Below are 16,729 nucleotides of genomic sequence, written 5' to 3' on the forward strand. Positions count from 1 at the left end.
CTTAAATAAAATACCAGTCAAAGATCATTCAGGCTGCAACTGACAGAGGCGTTACTACTAGTTCCTTCTAATTTAGAGAATTCCTTTTTTTTTTTTTTTTTTTAAATCGAGTCTTGTTCCTACATTGAAGCTAGAGGGAGAGCGGGGTCGAAGCTCATTGGTGGTGTGCCTGGGCCAAGGGCAGGGCTCTAAGCCAAGGGGCCTGCCCATTGGTGGGCTGCTGGGCCGCTGAGGGGCGGGGGCGCCTGGGATGGAGCTCGAAGCCCATTGGCTGTGTCGCTGGAGGATGGTGTAATGGACCGCCAAGGCCTGTGCAGCCGGTTTCTACGGCAACGGAGGCTTGAAAGAGCCACTCAGATTTCGGCGTTCGCCCCCAACTCCCCCTTCCGGAGGGGGGAGGGCGGCCTGGATTTGAGGGCCGGAGAAGGAGACGTGGGGGCTGGGAGTTAAGGGGACAGGGCCTTCCTCTGACCAAAGCTACCTAGCAAAGCAACAGTGGAACTGGGTTCGAGGAACTTGGGTGCGTGCTCACCGGGTGGAACAATCAGCCAAACAGAAAGCCATTAAGAAAAAAGAGAAAAATGACATAAAATTCTATCCGCCCTTGACTTTTTCATTGGTAATGTTTTGCATGTGAACGAGCACAAAGCCTGGCACAGAGTAGGAACTCAATATTCAATGGAAGGGAGGAAGGGAGGAAGGAAGAGAAAGGAGAGATGGGGGTGGGGATGGGGGGGGAGGATCCTTGATGTGGGCAACGTGGCGTGAGACAAAGTGCCCGCCCTATTGGGGTGAAGTTCCACAGACAGACCCCGAGAACTGATGGAGTATGACGCCTCAGAAGGAGAGAGGGGTCGCCTGGTGCGCTGGCACGAGGGAGGGGGAGGCACGCAGGATCGTGACTGGGTATTTGGAAGACCTGATTGTGCAGTAAGACTCCCTGGGTTCACATTCCCGCTGGCTTTGCCACTCGCCAGCTGCCAGGGCTCCAACTCTCCAGATCCCAGTGTCTTTGTGTTTGGGGAATAATAATACTTCACTGAGTTGGCGTCAGAACTGAGTCGAGATAATGCATGTCAAGTTCTTAATACAATGCCTGAGACATCCTAAGCGTGCAATCACCAGTAGCTGTTTTCATAATTGAAGAGGGGTGGGATCTGCCTAGGCAGAGAGAATGGGGAGCTTATATGGTTACTGGGTAAGGAGGGAGTAGGGAGGAGCTGTGTGGAAATCCTACAAAAGAGACCAGTTTAGATGTCATAGAGAAAATCATGGCAGATGATAGCCGGAGGGCAAACAAGAGAAAAATAAGGAGGGGTAGCTACTGTTCGCTGAGGGCCTGGCACTCTGCCAAACCCTTTGCATGAATTGTTTCATTTCATTTTCTCACCATCCCTGATGAGGCAGTTATCATTAAACTCATTTTTTTTTTCTGGTAAGAAAACAGGCCCAGAGAGGTTTATGTGGTTTGTCTAAGCTAAGAAGTGACAATCGAAGAGAGGCATTTGTGGGGCCTGGACCGAGGGTACAGTTGGAGGTCCACATATCTCTAAAGAGTTAGAAGTTATACATCAATCTAATGTGCCGAATGCAATATGTTTTCTTCTCCTTCTTGACCCATATATCCTCAGAAAAACCTGGAAGGCAGGTTCGAATTAGAATTCCAGGACCCTTGAAGTTCTGAGCCAGAATGTGTTGGTCCAAGGAGAGCAACTGGATTCTGCGTCCTGCCCTTGTCCAGCTACCTCCCATCCCATCAGTGAGGGACCCAGCCTGCATGAGTGGACGGCCCAGCCGCCACATCCATGCTGTCTCTTGGAAACCGCTACTTTGAAAACTAAGCCTCAGGTCTATAAGGTGTGCATTAGGCAGTGTACTTTGCCCTCAGCTGAGAGGGACCCAGGGATGAGACCCATGAAGGCTCTGCAAATGAGCTTAGGGATATTTTGGAAGGGAATTCTGGGGTCTTAGGAAATGTTCTAGAAAGGGAGGACACAAACTCGGCGTTGGGAGCCGTTCCTCTTGTAACTAGAGAATCTTTTTTTTTTTTTTTTTATGTAGAGAATCTTCACTCCACCTCCTGAGGAGGAGAAATCAGATCTCAGGCCAACAGCTACTCTTGTTGTGATGAGAGATAATTGAGGCTGGGCATCTGGAACCCAGGAACCAGGTACTCTCTTCTGTGCCTCCCTGTGCCAGGGGACACAAGGGCTGTCTCAGGGATATGCCCTCAGAGAACTAGGGGAGGATGGGGCTGACCACTCAGGCTGAAGGAAACCCTTAATCAAAAGTGAAAACACAAAAGGAGTGAATTCGTTTTTTAAAGATGAAAGAAGAAGCCATTTTCAGTATAGAATCAGTGCAGGTGTGGTAAGAGATATTTTGAGTATCATTAAAGAAGGACAAGTAGAGGGGTGCCCGGGTGGCTCAGTTGGTTAGGTGTCTGTTCTGTTAGTGAACTCAGGGTAGCAAGATTGAGCCCCACCTCCAGGCCCCGAGGCCAGCTCTGCACTCAGCTGGGAGTTGGCTTGAGATTCTCCCTCTCTCCCTCTCCTTCTGTTCCTTCCCTCCCACATACATGCTCTCTCTCTCCCACTCAAATAAATAAGTAAATAAATAAATCTTTTTTTTTTTTTTTTGAGAGATAGAGAGAGCATGGGGAGGGGAGGAGCAGAGAGAGAGGGACAAGCCTACCCTACCCTGAGCGTTAAGCCTGACATGGGGCTCTATCCCAGGACCCTGAGATCATGAGGAAACGAAGGAAACCAAGAGCCAGACATTTCACTGACCGACCCACCCGGGCATTCCAATAAAATAAATCTTTAAAAAAAAAAAAAGGACAAGTAGACACAATGTCTTGATCTGTAACCTTAGCCAAGTAATTTCTAGATCATTCATGCAAATGAACACTTATTGGGCTACTACGATGTAGCACGCACAGTGCTAAATGCTGGGCTATAACCAAGAGCAAAAAAAGCCCTGGTCCCTGTCCTCTGTGAGCTCAAAATTGAGAGACAGAGACAGATATTAATAAAGCCATGGCATAAATAAACATACCATTGTACTTGCAAGGAGCTGCTGAAATGACAGCAGAGTGTGAGATGGTCTCCTCTAGAAGATTAGGGGAGGCTGCAGGTAGGAAGTGGCATTAGAGCTGAGCACCAGGAAAGGTAAGAGTTAACCATGGGTGAATTCCTGGAATGACTAGCAGGAGCCCAGCCAGGGTGAGGGGGTGAGGCCCAGAAGAGGCAGGGCTCCAGCAGGGCCTGGTGGGCCCCAGGGAGGACACAAAGTCTTTGAAGGTCTTTAAATGGGGGAGTTATGTGATCAAATATCATTCTGGAGACTGTAGTCGTGGATTGAAGGAGACCAAGCTAGGAAGCAGGGAGAGCAGTGAGTGTGCTGTTCTAGGGTCTTAAACTTTCCCATCAAATTTTTTTTTTTTTTAATTTTTAAAAATAGAGGAAATGGACTCCAGTCTCTTCAGAGTCTACAGGAATTTCTTTGAAGTCTTGTGTTGTATTTTGCACTTATTTTTGTTGTTGTTGTTGTTGTTTTTTGCCAGAGATAACAAATGAAATAATTTTCTTTTAAATTTTATTTATTTATTTGACAGAGAAAGAGAGAGAGCACAGGCAGGGGGAGTGGGAGAGGGAGAAGTAGGCTCCCCACTGAGCAGAGAGCCCTATGCAGGACTTTGTCGCAGGACCCTGGAATCATGAGCTTAGCAGGAGGCAGACGCTTAACCAACTGAGTCACCCAGGTACCCCAACACATGAAATAATTTAAACAAAACAAAACAAAACGAAACCTCTAGGGACATACTGTAGAAAATAAATTTTCCTTTCATCCCATACGCCAAATATCCAGTTCTTCTCAGAAGCTACAATAGTTGGGGCATCTGGGTGGCGCAGTCGGTTAAGCTGCTGACTGTTGATTTTGGCTCAGGTCATGATCTCTGGGTCCTGGGATCAAACCCCCAGTCAGGCTTCACGCTCAGTCGGGAATCTGCTTGGGGATTCTCTCTCCCTCTGTCTCCTACCCCCAACAGGCATGCTCTCTCTCTCAAATAAATCAAGAAAGCTTTTTTTTTTTTCAAGATTTTATTTATTTATTTGAAAGAGAGCAAGAGAACAAGGCAGGGGTGTGGTGCAGAGGGAGAGGGAGAAGTAGGCTTCTCTCTAAGCAGGGAGCCCAATGTGGGGCTCGATCCCAGGACCCTGGGATTATGACCTGAGCCAAAGGCAGTGGCTTAACTAACTGAGCCACCCAGGCACCCTTAAATAAATAAATCTTAGAAAAAAAGAAACCACAGCAGTTACCAATTTCATTAATAGCCTTCCAGAATTATTCTATATATAAATAAGCATGTGTACATATTAATTCCGTAATCTTAAAACACAATATGTATGTCAAATCATTACATTGTACACTTTAAATATTTTATGATTTGTCTATTATAACTCACTGAAAAAAATGAAAAAGTTAAAGTTAGAAATTTTAAACAGTAACATACCATATCTTACTTTGTTGACTTTACTTTTCTTTTAAAGGTTTATTTATTTATTTGAGGGAGAGAACGATCTAGCTATAGATTCATTTCCTATAAGTGAATGCTGTGTTAATGATTATATGGATTTTATTTTATTTATTTACTTTTTAAAAGATTTTATTTATTTATTTGACAGATCACAAGTAGGCAGAGAGGCAGGCAGAGAGAGAAGGAAGTTCTGAGCAGAGAGCCTGATGCGGGGCTCGATCCCAGGACTCTGAGATCATGACCTGAGCTGAAGGCAGAGCCTTAACCCACTGAGCCACCCAGGTGCTCCAATTATGTGAATTTTAAATTTTGATAGATCATGCCAAACTTTTCCAAAAATAGTCCGTGTTTTTATTTATTTATTTATTTATTTATTTAGCTGGGGGTGCACAGAAGGAGAGAGAGAATCCTGAGCAGCCCCCACCCCCAGCTCAGAGCCTGACTCAGGGTGGATCCCACAACCCCGAGATCATGACCCCAACCAAAATTAGGAGTCAGACGCTCAACAGACTAAACACCCAGGCTCCTCCCATGTTTTACTTTAAAGCTCTGTAAAGTTTGCATTCTCCTCTGTATTATATCTGTGTTTGTTTGCATGAAACCTGTCCTCCCCCAGATAGTCTCAGGTTGACGATCCAGTAAGTGGCACTGTATGGACCCATTGGATTTGGACATATCTGGTACACTCTCATGAGACCCCACCTTAAATTTGGTATAATCTGAGCTCTGTTCACCCCCAGTTTGCTCTTGTACCACTGCACCCTCCACCATCCTGAATTCCTACCTGGAGGTGACATGAGCAGATGTGATGGGCATTCTGGCTGAGATTGAGGTCCCAAAGGAGTTCAGGAGCTTCTTGCGAAAGGAGTAGGATATTAGGTTGACTCCCTAGAGCTATAGGGAGCCCCAGAGCACTGGACTGGCATTTTAGGAAGATTGTTCCTTGGTCGGTCTCCTGCTGCCATCATTCTGCCTCAAAAAGGCCTTCACCAGTGACCTCCCCATTACTCAGTCCAGGGGTGCTCTTCAAGCCTGACTTCGCTTGATATTTCTCAAAGTCAATTTTACTCGATCTATTGCAGGACTCAATCCAGTTGTTAATCCCACTGATGGTAACTTTCCTTCCTTGGTTTGTATGTCTCTCCACTCTTGTTTCCCTTTTCCCTTCCGACTGTCCTTTATTAGTGTGTCACAATATCCTTTTCCGTCGGGAAGACTCACATGTCAGAGCTGCTTACGGTGTGATCCAAGTTGCTGTACTCTTTCTCCCCCAAGCTTTTTCTCATGACCCATTAGGAGGCTGTAAAATCAATTTAATGGGTTGTGTAAGGATTTGTAAAAGAATGAAGCAATAGAATGGAAAATGTCAGGGCACATCACCCAAAGGGTTAATGTTATTTTTTTATATACATAAACACTGGTTTCTTTATACATAAGTACATATGTGCATATGTCTGATGGCCATGGTATAAAATGTCTGTCTTATTGTAGGATGTAGTTAAAAAGTTTGAAGGACTTCTGTTTCTTTCTCTGGCCCAGAACTCTCCTTAGAATTTAAGACCTGGGTTAAACCACCTATTCCATACCTTTCTTCAGACATTCTCTGTGTCCCAAATCGCCTCAAGACCTTCTTCTCAAACTTTATACTTTTTAAAAAAAAGATTTTATTCATTTAGGGATGCCTGGGTGGCTCAGTGGGTTAAGTGCCGGCCTTCAGCTCAGGTCGTGATCCCAGGGTCCTGGAATCGAGTCCCATGTCAGGCTTCTGGCTCAGCTCCTTGCTCAGTTGCTACCCCTGGTTGCTCTCTCTCTTGCTCTCTGCCAAATAAATAAATAAAATCTTTTTAAAAAAAGATTTTATTTATTTGAGAGAGCAAGAGAGAGAGCATGAGTAGGGGGAGAGACAGATGAAGGAGAAGCCAACTCCTTGCTGAGCACAGATCCCAATGTGGGGCTCAATCCCAGGACCCTGAGATCATGACCTGAGCCGAAGTCAGCTGCTTAACTGATTGGCACCCCTGGGACCCCCGCCCTTCTTTATACTTGGGCTCCTGCTGAAATATCATCCTGAATGATATTTCAATTTTTATTTTTTATCGAGCAGGCTCCACACCAGCATGGAGCCCAACATGGGGTTTGAACTCATGGCCTTGAGGTAAAGACCTGAGCTGAGATCAAGAGTCAGATGCCTAACTGGCTGAGCCACCCATGGGCCCTCTGAATTATCTTTTTTAAAAATTTAAAAAATTTAACGCCGATCATGTCTCTTCCTTGCTTAAAAACCTTTCAGTGTCTCCTCATCATCATTCTTAGATTCAAACTCTAAACATGGCTAACCAAATCCCCAGGATCTTCAGCTTTATTTTGTATCATTGTACAAAGTGCAATATATTTTGTATACATTGTGCCTCTGTGCGGTGGCCACACTAGCTGTTCTGGATAGGATTAGTTGGAGATGGCCTCCATTCCCACTGTTTTTTGTTCATTTTTTTAATTCTACCCCCAACATTGGGCTCTAATTCACTACCCGGAAATCAAGAGTCACAGACTTGGGCTGCCTGCATGGCAAAGTGAGTTGAGTGCCTGCCTTCAGCTCAGGTCATGATCCCAGGGTCTATGGGGGTGGGGGCACCTTGCTCAGTGGGAAGCCTTCTCTCTCTGCCTGCCGACCACCCTGCTTGTGCGTGTGCTGTTTCTCTGACAAAAAAAAAAAAGAAAGTCACAGGCTCATGGGGTTCTTGGCTGGCTCAGTCAGAAAAGCATACGCTTGGTCTCGGGGTCATGAGTTCGAGGCCCATGTGAGGTGTAGAGATTACTTAAATAAATAAAACTTTAAAAAAAAGAAAAGGAAGAAAGAAAGAAAGAAAAAGTCAGAGACTCTACAAACTGAGCCAGCCAAGTGCCCTGATTCTCACTGTTTATGTGCCTTCCTGTGCTACACATGCTGGAAAGCTAAAACACTTCCTGACTCCCCTCTAGCTAAAGCTCTAGCAAGTAGATATATTTGCATGAGGTTTGAAGGTGGAAGTCAGGCAGAAGTCAAACAGTTTTGGCCGTTTCTGCTCCTAAGTAAGGTTGTGGAGACACTGGTGTCCTGTCTCTGGCTTCAAAAACTTATTTCATTGTCTTGGTGGTAGAAATGGCCTCCTGATCCCGGCAGCCTGTCCTTGGATGGTAGCTTCAGTAGTGTGTCCTCAAACTCGGCCTTTCCAGGTGGCTTCCTGGCTCTTTTCTTTGAGAGTAGCTCCTTTAGTAGGTCAGTTCAGTAGGGTTCTAGGATTCATTCCTAAGACCCAACCTAGGCCCCATCACTTTCTTCAGTACTTAGAGTGGTTTCTGTTTCTAAACCTGGACTGATAACACTGGGCTTCATTTGGTTTCTAGAACCGGCCATGCCACCTCTCACCATAGGGTTGTTATGCTTGTTGTCCCTTTTGCCTAGGCTAGTATACCCTTGCCACCTGTTAACCCAATATCCTATCTCTCAATTAACTCCTGATATTTTTTATCTCACTTCAAAGGTTTTCTCTGGGAAGTTATCCCCAACCTCCAAGACCAGATCAGTCTCTGTATGTTTCTTTCAGGGCTTGATCATAGTTTGTAATTATGTCTTTGTGTGCCTCTAGAATTTGAGTCCCAGAGAACTTGACTATGGTGCTGTATTTAAATTGCCAGAAAGAGTTGGCGCTTAGGATTCATGCTAAGTGGATGGAATGGAGGTGGCCAGACTGGAGGGGGTCAGGACAGAATAAAGCCCCTTAAGTCACACCAACAGGCCCTGGGTCACCTCCTCTTGGCCTTTTCCCAAGCACATGTTTGGGACTCTACAGTCAGTCTGAACACCCTTTATGCTTCGGCCTCTGGGTCTTTGCACAGGCTGTCTGTAATGCATAGATGGCTCTGCACTCTTCACCTGGCTTCTTCATCTTGCAGATTTCTGTCATGATATCATCATCTCTTCCAGGAGACCTGTACTTCAATTCTATATTCTTTGTATAATTTTTTCAGAATATTTAAAAATATTTAATATTATCTTAAAAACTGCTCATTACTCGTCTGCATCTCCCTTGGCAAGGAACTGTCTCATTCAGGGTACATGCAAAGTGCCTTGCAGGAGGGCTTGGCTCTACAAGACCAGTGTTCTAACCCCTGAGCTATAGGGCCTGGGGGCTTGGCTCTAATGGCTCTCAGTATTTGTTGAAAGCCCAATGAAGAAATGCCAGCTAGTCAGCCAGCCTCATTCTGGGGATCTCTGCACACTCCTTAGGAACCCTTGAACAGTGAGGGATTGTAATTTGGGGGTTGCTAGATCAGGAGAGGAAGCTGGGGGAGGTTTGTTCCATTCCAGCCCATGGCTCTGTCCCCAGACCGCCAGGCAGGAGGCCCTGGAGCAGATCCTGTGGGGGGATGGGCAGGGAAATAGTTTCTTCCTCTGCTCCCTTAGAAGAGATGGGAGGGAGAGGGGGAGGGCAGAGAGAGGGAAGATTCCTTCCAAGGAGGCTCCTTGGCACAGTGCCTGCTTGGAGGGAGGGCGGGTATGATGAATGCAGGCTTTCTCCCCGCCTTCTGCCTGTGAGGGAGGGAAACCCAGCGCAGAGAAGGGGGGAGATGAGGGGGAGGGATCAAGGAGGGAAGGGTCTGTTAGCTTAGGGAGACAAGGAGAGGCTGAGCTGGCCTGGGCTCCTAAAAGCCAACCAGGCCTCAACTACACCTTATCAGCTCTGGAAATATCCTCAAATCACTGAGTTAGAGAATCAACACTGAGAACTCTAGTTCTTAGGATTGGATCACTTTAGTCTCAGAGCTGAAAATCCTTCAGTTGTCTGGGGTCTCCATGGCTGGCTTGGAGGAGTGTCAGCTCTGTAGGAAATTTCCTGGCCTCTTTCTTCCTCCTCTAGTACCGGAAGAGATGCATTTTTAAAAGTCCATAAATACTCTGCATCCAGTTCGTGGACATTTACAGGAACTCTAAGATGATGAAGTGAACATCTTACTTCTGTTTTCCCCATCGTAATCTCCCGAGGCCAGAATCCATCTTTCTCATTTTAGTACAGGTCAGAACTGTGGTCTCAAACCTGGATGCCCATCAGAATTGTTTGAGGATGCTCACTAAAAATATTTTCACTCACACCAGTGATTTTGATTCCTTGGAGCAAAGTTAGGGCTTAAAACTTGAGTTTTTACAATGTGCTAAGTGAGTGCGATGCATACATAGGGTTTAGGTAACAACTCCAAAGGGCTTGGCACAACATAGTAGGTGCTAAGCATTGCCTGCAGGGGTTAGAAATGTATTTGCAGGGTAAACAAATGATGTGTAGAAATATGGATTGATTGAAGGAGACTCTGTGTACTGGAGCATCTTACACTTTGAAAGGAGATAGGGCAACGGTGTTAAGCAATACAAAAGATAAATATTTATTCAGAACAAAACTTAACAATCGATTTTACATTCTAAGCCACAAGGAAATAGCAAAACATAAAGCAAAGGGAAAACAAAAACTAAAACAAAAGCAGTGTACTGTCTTTTCTACTTTAACTTGATAACACTTAGTTGACCCAATGCCCTCTTGCTTGACCTGTTTTGCAAGCACATTTTAGAGTTAACAGCTTATTATTCCAGGTTAAAATCACCTTTCTCCCGTGAGTCAGGAAATTGTGGATGAGCTCCAGTTTGAGACTTCTCTGGGGTTTCTAGCTATGGAGGCTAAGGTACAAATGTAAACGTCTGGGAGGTTTCCTTATTCAGGAACACCCCCATTTCTAAGTGGTGGCAATGAATGATGTAGGGTAAGGCCCCAAAGGACTTGGCACTTTAATCCAGATAAGATACCCCGGGGAGCAATGAGTACCCTCTAGCTTATGTTCCTTTGTCCCTTCCCTATCTCCCAAGTTTATTCAGAAGCCCCTGCTAAATCCCTTTCTGCTTCCTCCCCCAGATGATTTCTAAGCATTCCTCTGGGCTCATCATTCTGGAGAGATCAGACTTTCTGGGCCCTCAAGTGTTGAGGAAAATGTTGTGAAGTGTGAGAGGTAGTGGAATGAGCACCGGGCTTGGGGTCAGGGAACTCTACTCTAGGCTAGCTCTGGCACCAGACAGCTCTGTGATTTTGACCCAGTCATTTAACCTCTCTGGGCCTGTTCCATCTGTTGGAAATCCAGGGGATTGGTCTAAACCAATTTTTAGGTCCTTTCCAACAAGAAGATTCCAAATTCCATGATTCTGTGAAAAATGGCTTCTGAGCCACTGAACAGCTGTCCCAAAGTCCATGCATTTTAATGCCATAAGAGAGGCCCTTGGCCACCATTCAGAGCTTATTGATTCAGATTACATACACTTCTAACAACACTGGTTTCACAAATTCTCAGACCACATAGATTAGAAGCAGCAAATTAAACCGGGAGGGGAAGAGCTGCAAAAAGTAGACACCCTGACGGAAGCCACAGTCAACAATGTTCTCAATTCAACAAACACTGATGGAGTGCCTACCACGTGGTGGGCCCCGTACCTAGTGCTGGGGCATAAAGATGAGCAAGGCAGCCCAATGGGTGAAAGTCCAGGGAAAAGACAAGGCGTGGGGAGTAAAAAGTACAAAAAAACCCACACAAAAAACCCACACACACAAAAAAACAAAAACAACTCATACAAAAATAAAAACAAAATTTTAAAAAGGGCGAGGCGACACATCTGCACACTACAGTTCTCGGTAGTTACTGATGACAAGAGTCACCAATTCAGAAAAGGCTGAAATGGAGTAAACTCGGTTTAAGAAGGCAGAGAGAGAGAGATGTCTCTTGTAGGTTTAAAAAGATCTCCTTCGAAAACGTAAAAAATGGTCTAAAAAAAAGTTTTGGCACTTAAGAGGGGTAAGCTGGCTCTGTATTCACCCTGGCAGGCAGGCGGGTGTTCAGTGTCCAGCCACCCCGGTTAGCTGAGCTGCCACGGAATTGTGAACTGCTTTGGGACACTGGGCAAAGGCGTGTCCTCGCTTGCCACAGAGGTTACACACGATGCCCTTCCGACAGTAAGGGCTCAGGTGTCCCTCCTCCCCACACCTGAAGCACCTGTCCTGCGTGCAGCTGCCGCTCATGTGGGTCCGGGAACCACATTTAAAGCACGTCTTGGGCTGCCCCTTGTACCAGCTGTAGCCCCTCTCGGCCCCCAGGAAGAAAGCCCCCGGCAGGTGCCTAACCCCGCCCTCCCCTTGGCGCAGCTCGATCTCACACTTGTACTCCCCGGTCCAGATCCCAAACCTGTCGGTCACTTTCACGGGCACGGCCAGCACATCGCAGTGGCGCTTGAGCCAGGTCACGATGTCTTCCACGTCCACCGTCTCGTTCCGGAAGAGGATGAAGAGCGTCTTCAAGCTGGACTTGCTCCGCCCCAGCACCACAAAGTTCTCCCAGCAGTCCTCCTGCTCGCGCTTCTCCTCGTAGACGCGTAGGAACAGGGCCAGCTTCTCCGCCGAGCGGAAGCTCACGTCGAACTCGCGGCTGCCAGGGATCTGGATGACCGCGAAGATGTCGCTCGGGTCCATGCCGATGGAGCGTAGGATGAGCGCGCCCACAACGAAGTCCCGGGTCGGGCAGGCGCCCTCGTCTCCCTGGAAACAGATGCGCACCAGGAAGCGCCCCTTACCCGGGCCCGCCGCGGGGCCCGACGCCACCGCCTGCTCGTCCTGAGCGGACCGCTCCGCCGCGTCCTCGGCCGCGCCAGGCCTCGCCGGGCTCGCCATGGCCGCCGCCGCCTCGGCCTTCTTTCTCCGGCCCGGCTCGGCTGCACCCTTCTTCTTGCGGGGGTCCGCCGCCTCGCCGGCCGGGTCTCTCCGCCGACCCTTCGGATCCCCACGGCCGGCCGGGGGGAAGTCGCCGAGGCCCGGCACCGCCAGGCCCGCGGGGGCGCCGAGCCCGCCGCCCACGCCGCTGCCTCCCTCCTCCTCCCGCCGCGGCGGCCGCGACTCGCGGAACTCGCCCTTCTTCTCGGCCAGGTTCTTTACCACCTGGGCCCAGCCCATCTTCTCGCGGCCGCCCTCGGGTTCCTCGCCGCGAGCCGCGGGCCGCGCGGGGGGCAGGAGCTGCGGCCGCCCCCGCTTCCTCTCCTCCTCCGCGCCGCCGCCGGTGGCCATTTTACCTCCTTCCCAGCATCCTCCACTCGCTCCCGCAGCCAAAGGGCGCCCATCCGCGCGCCCGCCCGCCCGCCGGGGGCTGTGGGGGTTTGGTGGTTTTTTTTTTTTTTTTTTGAAATTCGACGCTTCTCTCCCCCTCCCAGCTGAAGGTATTTACCCGCGGCGCGCCGCGGCCAGCGCCGGCCGGGAGCCCTCGGGTAACGGCCGAACTGCGGCTCCGGCGACGCGCTCCGGCCCCACCTCCCGGGCGCCAAGGCGGGATGCGCCGCTTGGAGCGCGTCCCTGTCCCTTGCGAGGGCTTGGCAGCCCCGGGCTGCGCTCTCGAGGATTCGCTCTTTCGCAAGCGGTCCTCGATTTCATTCAGGCAGCCTCGCGAACGGCCCTCGGCCCTGAGGCGGGACTGAGCGGAGGAGGATGTACCCCCGTTTCGTTTGCTTTTCTATACCTTTTCTGTTTCTCCAGAAACAAAACGAAACGGTCTCTGCCTCCCAGAGCACACGACAATGCCTTGTTTGTCCAGGGTTGGGTTATGGACATTTTCTAACAGAGAAAGTTGAAAGAATTTTACAATGGATAGTTTACCTTTAACTTTGGACTATTTTGACTTTATATCGTTAGAATTTTTACTGTGCCTTATCACACTACACCTCTGTCTATAGTCCTTATTTTTTGATACATTTCCAAGTAATACTGCATTATTTTTTAAAATAGACCTCCATCATACTCGTGATGACAATTATAATATATTGAGCTCCTCAGTGCCCGGTACTGTTCTAAGCACATTCGGACATTGCAAGCTTTATCACATGGAATCTTCCAAAACCACACTGTGATTACACCCTTTTTACAGGGGGCAGGGGGCTTGGAGACCGGGTTAGAACACTTGGTGAAGTGGCAGACTTAATAGGCTACCACGTGAAGCTGGCTTATATTTCTAAAGGCGCTTGCTTCTGACATTGTGGAGCAAAGCTGTTTCCATCACACTCTCCAGAAAAATCTGGTTAACACAAAGATTCTCGGCTAAAGCTAGCGCTGGACAGAATTTCTGTTCCTCTTTCATTGTCTCAACGGGCTTGGGAAGCATTGATAAAATCTGGGTGTCTGAGGGGATGGGTTTAACAATACCCTTTGTCAGCTTCGTTTTTCTTAATGCAAGTCTGTGTGCATTTCAGGGTGCTTCAGTGACCATTGTGACTTTAGTGAAAGAAGAGGTGGATTGTGGAGACAGAGAGACCCTAGTGTGAATCTGATTACTTTGAATCTCATGAGAGATTCATTTTCACATGAGACCAATGACCTCAGTTTTTATAGATTAGTTTGCTCATCCATAATGAAGGAATATTAATGTCTACTCTCAGAGGGCTAATGTTGGGGTTCAAGGAGATAGCCTGTGTCAAAGAACTGGGTCCACAGTGGGTTTCCAGGCAAGGTTATTTTTCCTTCTATTGGTGTCGGATTATTTCCTCTTTCTCTGCCATATCTTCCAGTTCTACTTAGCATTTACGGAGTCCCTGTGAGTTCTTGGCTTACGATCTTTCGCTTCACCCAGTTCCACATATTGGTCTCAGGGAAGCCTACGTCTCCAACTCTTATGCCATTTGGACCTTCCGGTTTCCTCACATTATAACTTCTGGCGTGCTTTCCTCCATCTCTTCACTGCCACACATTCCCATGATCATACTCAGATCACTACCAGAGGCATCGAACTCTGGTAGTCACATAATCCACTCTTTTCCTCTTTCTGTTTGCCAGCTCACTGGGAGAACATTTACAAAACCAAACAGAACCTATATAATTTAAAATAATCTCTTCCATTCCTCTTACCTTGCCCTCCCACCCCAGGTGGGAGGGTGGGAGGCAATATCATACAAATATCTACAAGATCAGGCAGGTACCTTAAATAAGGACAAGGTGCTGAGTGAACTGGAGAGCAAGTCTTCTACCTGAAGGGGCAGTGGCAAGTCAACCCTAGCTGATTATTACTCTCCATAAGTGAGAGCCCACTGTAGCCAGATACTCCAAATTCTAAAGAGAAAACCGAACTCTATTTTATTTATGGGAAACATTCTTTCTTCCCCTACAAGGCTGTCTCAGCTATATTTGGATCCTCTGCAGAAAATTTAGAATCAGTCTACTAAGTCCAAGGAAACCATTTTTTTGGATTTTAATTGGAATTGCATAGAATTTGTACAGAAGTGCCATTTTATAATACTAAATTGCTGCATCTGACCTCACTGGTTGTCTAGTTTATTTAAGTCTTATTATTTTTACAAATTGCAGTAACATTTTATAGTTTTCTTCATAAGGTCTTGCATAATTAAAAAAAATTATTCCAAGGTATAATATGATTTGGTTGTTATTGTAAATAATATGTTTAGAAATTACATATTTGTTATTGGTATTTAAAGGGAATACAATTGGGGCACCTGGATGGCTCAGTTGGTTAAGCATCTGTCCTCTGCTCAGGTCATGATCCCAGACTCCTAGGATCACACCGCATGCTGCATCGGGTTCCCTGTTTCTCCCTCTCCCTCTGTCTGCCACTCCCCCTGCTTGTGCGCTCTCTCTCTCACATTAATAAAATCTTAAAAAAAAATAGAGGGCATACAATTGAATTTTGTGTGATAGCAACAATGCTGACATCTTTTAAAATTTCCAGTGGTTTTTAGAATCATTTTGCTTTTCTGTGTTAATAGTGGTATTGTCTGAGTAACAAAGGTTTTGCTCTTTCTGTTCAGATCTTACACATTTTCTTGTCTTGCCTTACTGCACTAGCCAGGACCTCTCATATAATCATCATATAGAGGGCATTTTTGTTTTATTTCTGACTACAAAGAGATCTATTTGAATTTCGAAAAGATTTGACTTGTGGATTGGGTTCTGGCTCCCTCTGAAATTTTAGTAACAACATCTTGTATCTTAAGGTTTTGTTGGTATATGTATGGCCATTCCTTCCATCAGTTCTATTTTTCTCAGGTCAAATTTTGGAGATCTAAGATCCTATATTCTCTTTTTGTTATTTTTGGCTTAGTTCTTATTATCACTGCCAGCAATTTTCCCTATGAGTTGGACAAAAGACTGGAGACATATATATATATATATATTTTTTTTTAAGATTTTATTTATTTATTTGACAGAGGGAGATCACAAGTAGGCAGAGAGGCAGGCAGAGAGAGAAGGAAGCAGGCTTCCTGCTGAGCAGAGAGCCAGATGTAGGGCTCGATTCCAGGACCCTGAGATCATGACCTGAGCCAAAGGCAGAGGCTTTAACCCACTGAGCCACCCAGGCGCCCCTGGAAATTTATTTTTATTTCTCAGTGGATTTCTTTAAAAATTGTCAGCCATCCTCCTTAGCACTGTTCCAGCAGTCAGACTGGCCTTTTGTGGAGATCAGGGATCAGGAGCTACAAGGACCAGGTAGAATCCCTCTAAACAAATCAGTCCAGATGGGCACTGAGGCCATCTACAGAGCGGAACTTGACTCATTTTTTGGCAAATTATTGGCATAGAAGGATATCAGAATTGGTCAGTTTGGCACCTCAGTCTAGCTTCTTATTGACAGACTTTTGGAATTGCACTTTTAAAGAATTTTATTTAAACAAATTTTTAAAAAGATTATATTTATTGAGAAAGTGAGTGAGAGAGCAGAAGCTGGGGGTTGGGGGTGGGCAGCAGAGTGAGAGGGAGAAGTAGACTCTGCTGAGCAGAGAGCCTGATGTGGGGCTTAATCCCAGGACCCTGGGATCATGACCCGAGCTGAAGGCAAGCACTTAACTGACTGTGCCACTCAGGCACCCTGCACTTTTTTTTTTTTTTTAAGATTTTATTTATCTTTAGAGAGAGAGAGAAAGTGGGCAGAGGGGGACCAAGAGGAACAAGCCGATTTTGGAGCTAAGGGCGGAGCCAACACAGGGCTCTATCTTATGATAGAGCTAAAACCAAGAGCCAGACACTCAATAGACTGAGCCACCCAGGCAGCCTGGATTTTCACTTTAAAAAAAAAGCTACTTAGAAGATTGTGGAGGAGGCATGATTTGAGATGGATCTTGAAAGAAGAAGTAGATTT

The 16,729-nt window shown here is 46.7% G+C and overlaps 1 protein-coding gene across 1 annotated transcript; it reads right to left on the reverse strand.

Annotated features, from left to right (window-relative positions):
- Nucleotides 1-9,931: 9,931 nt before the first annotated feature.
- On the reverse strand, nucleotides 9,932-13,064 carry ZCCHC3 (zinc finger CCHC-type containing 3). The gene has a single exon (XM_004746811.2). The coding sequence runs from the start codon at nucleotides 12,661-12,663 to the stop codon at nucleotides 11,446-11,448; it is 1,218 nt and encodes a 405-aa protein (XP_004746868.2). The 5' UTR covers nucleotides 12,664-13,064; the 3' UTR covers nucleotides 9,932-11,445.
- Nucleotides 13,065-16,729: the final 3,665 nt, after the last annotated feature.

The sequence above is a fragment of the Mustela putorius genome, unplaced genomic scaffold, assembly GCF_011764305.1.
Source record: "Mustela putorius furo isolate JIRA1106 unplaced genomic scaffold, ASM1176430v1.1 tig00000743_pilon_pilon_pilon, whole genome shotgun sequence".
NCBI classification, from domain to species: domain Eukaryota; kingdom Metazoa; phylum Chordata; class Mammalia; order Carnivora; family Mustelidae; genus Mustela; species Mustela putorius.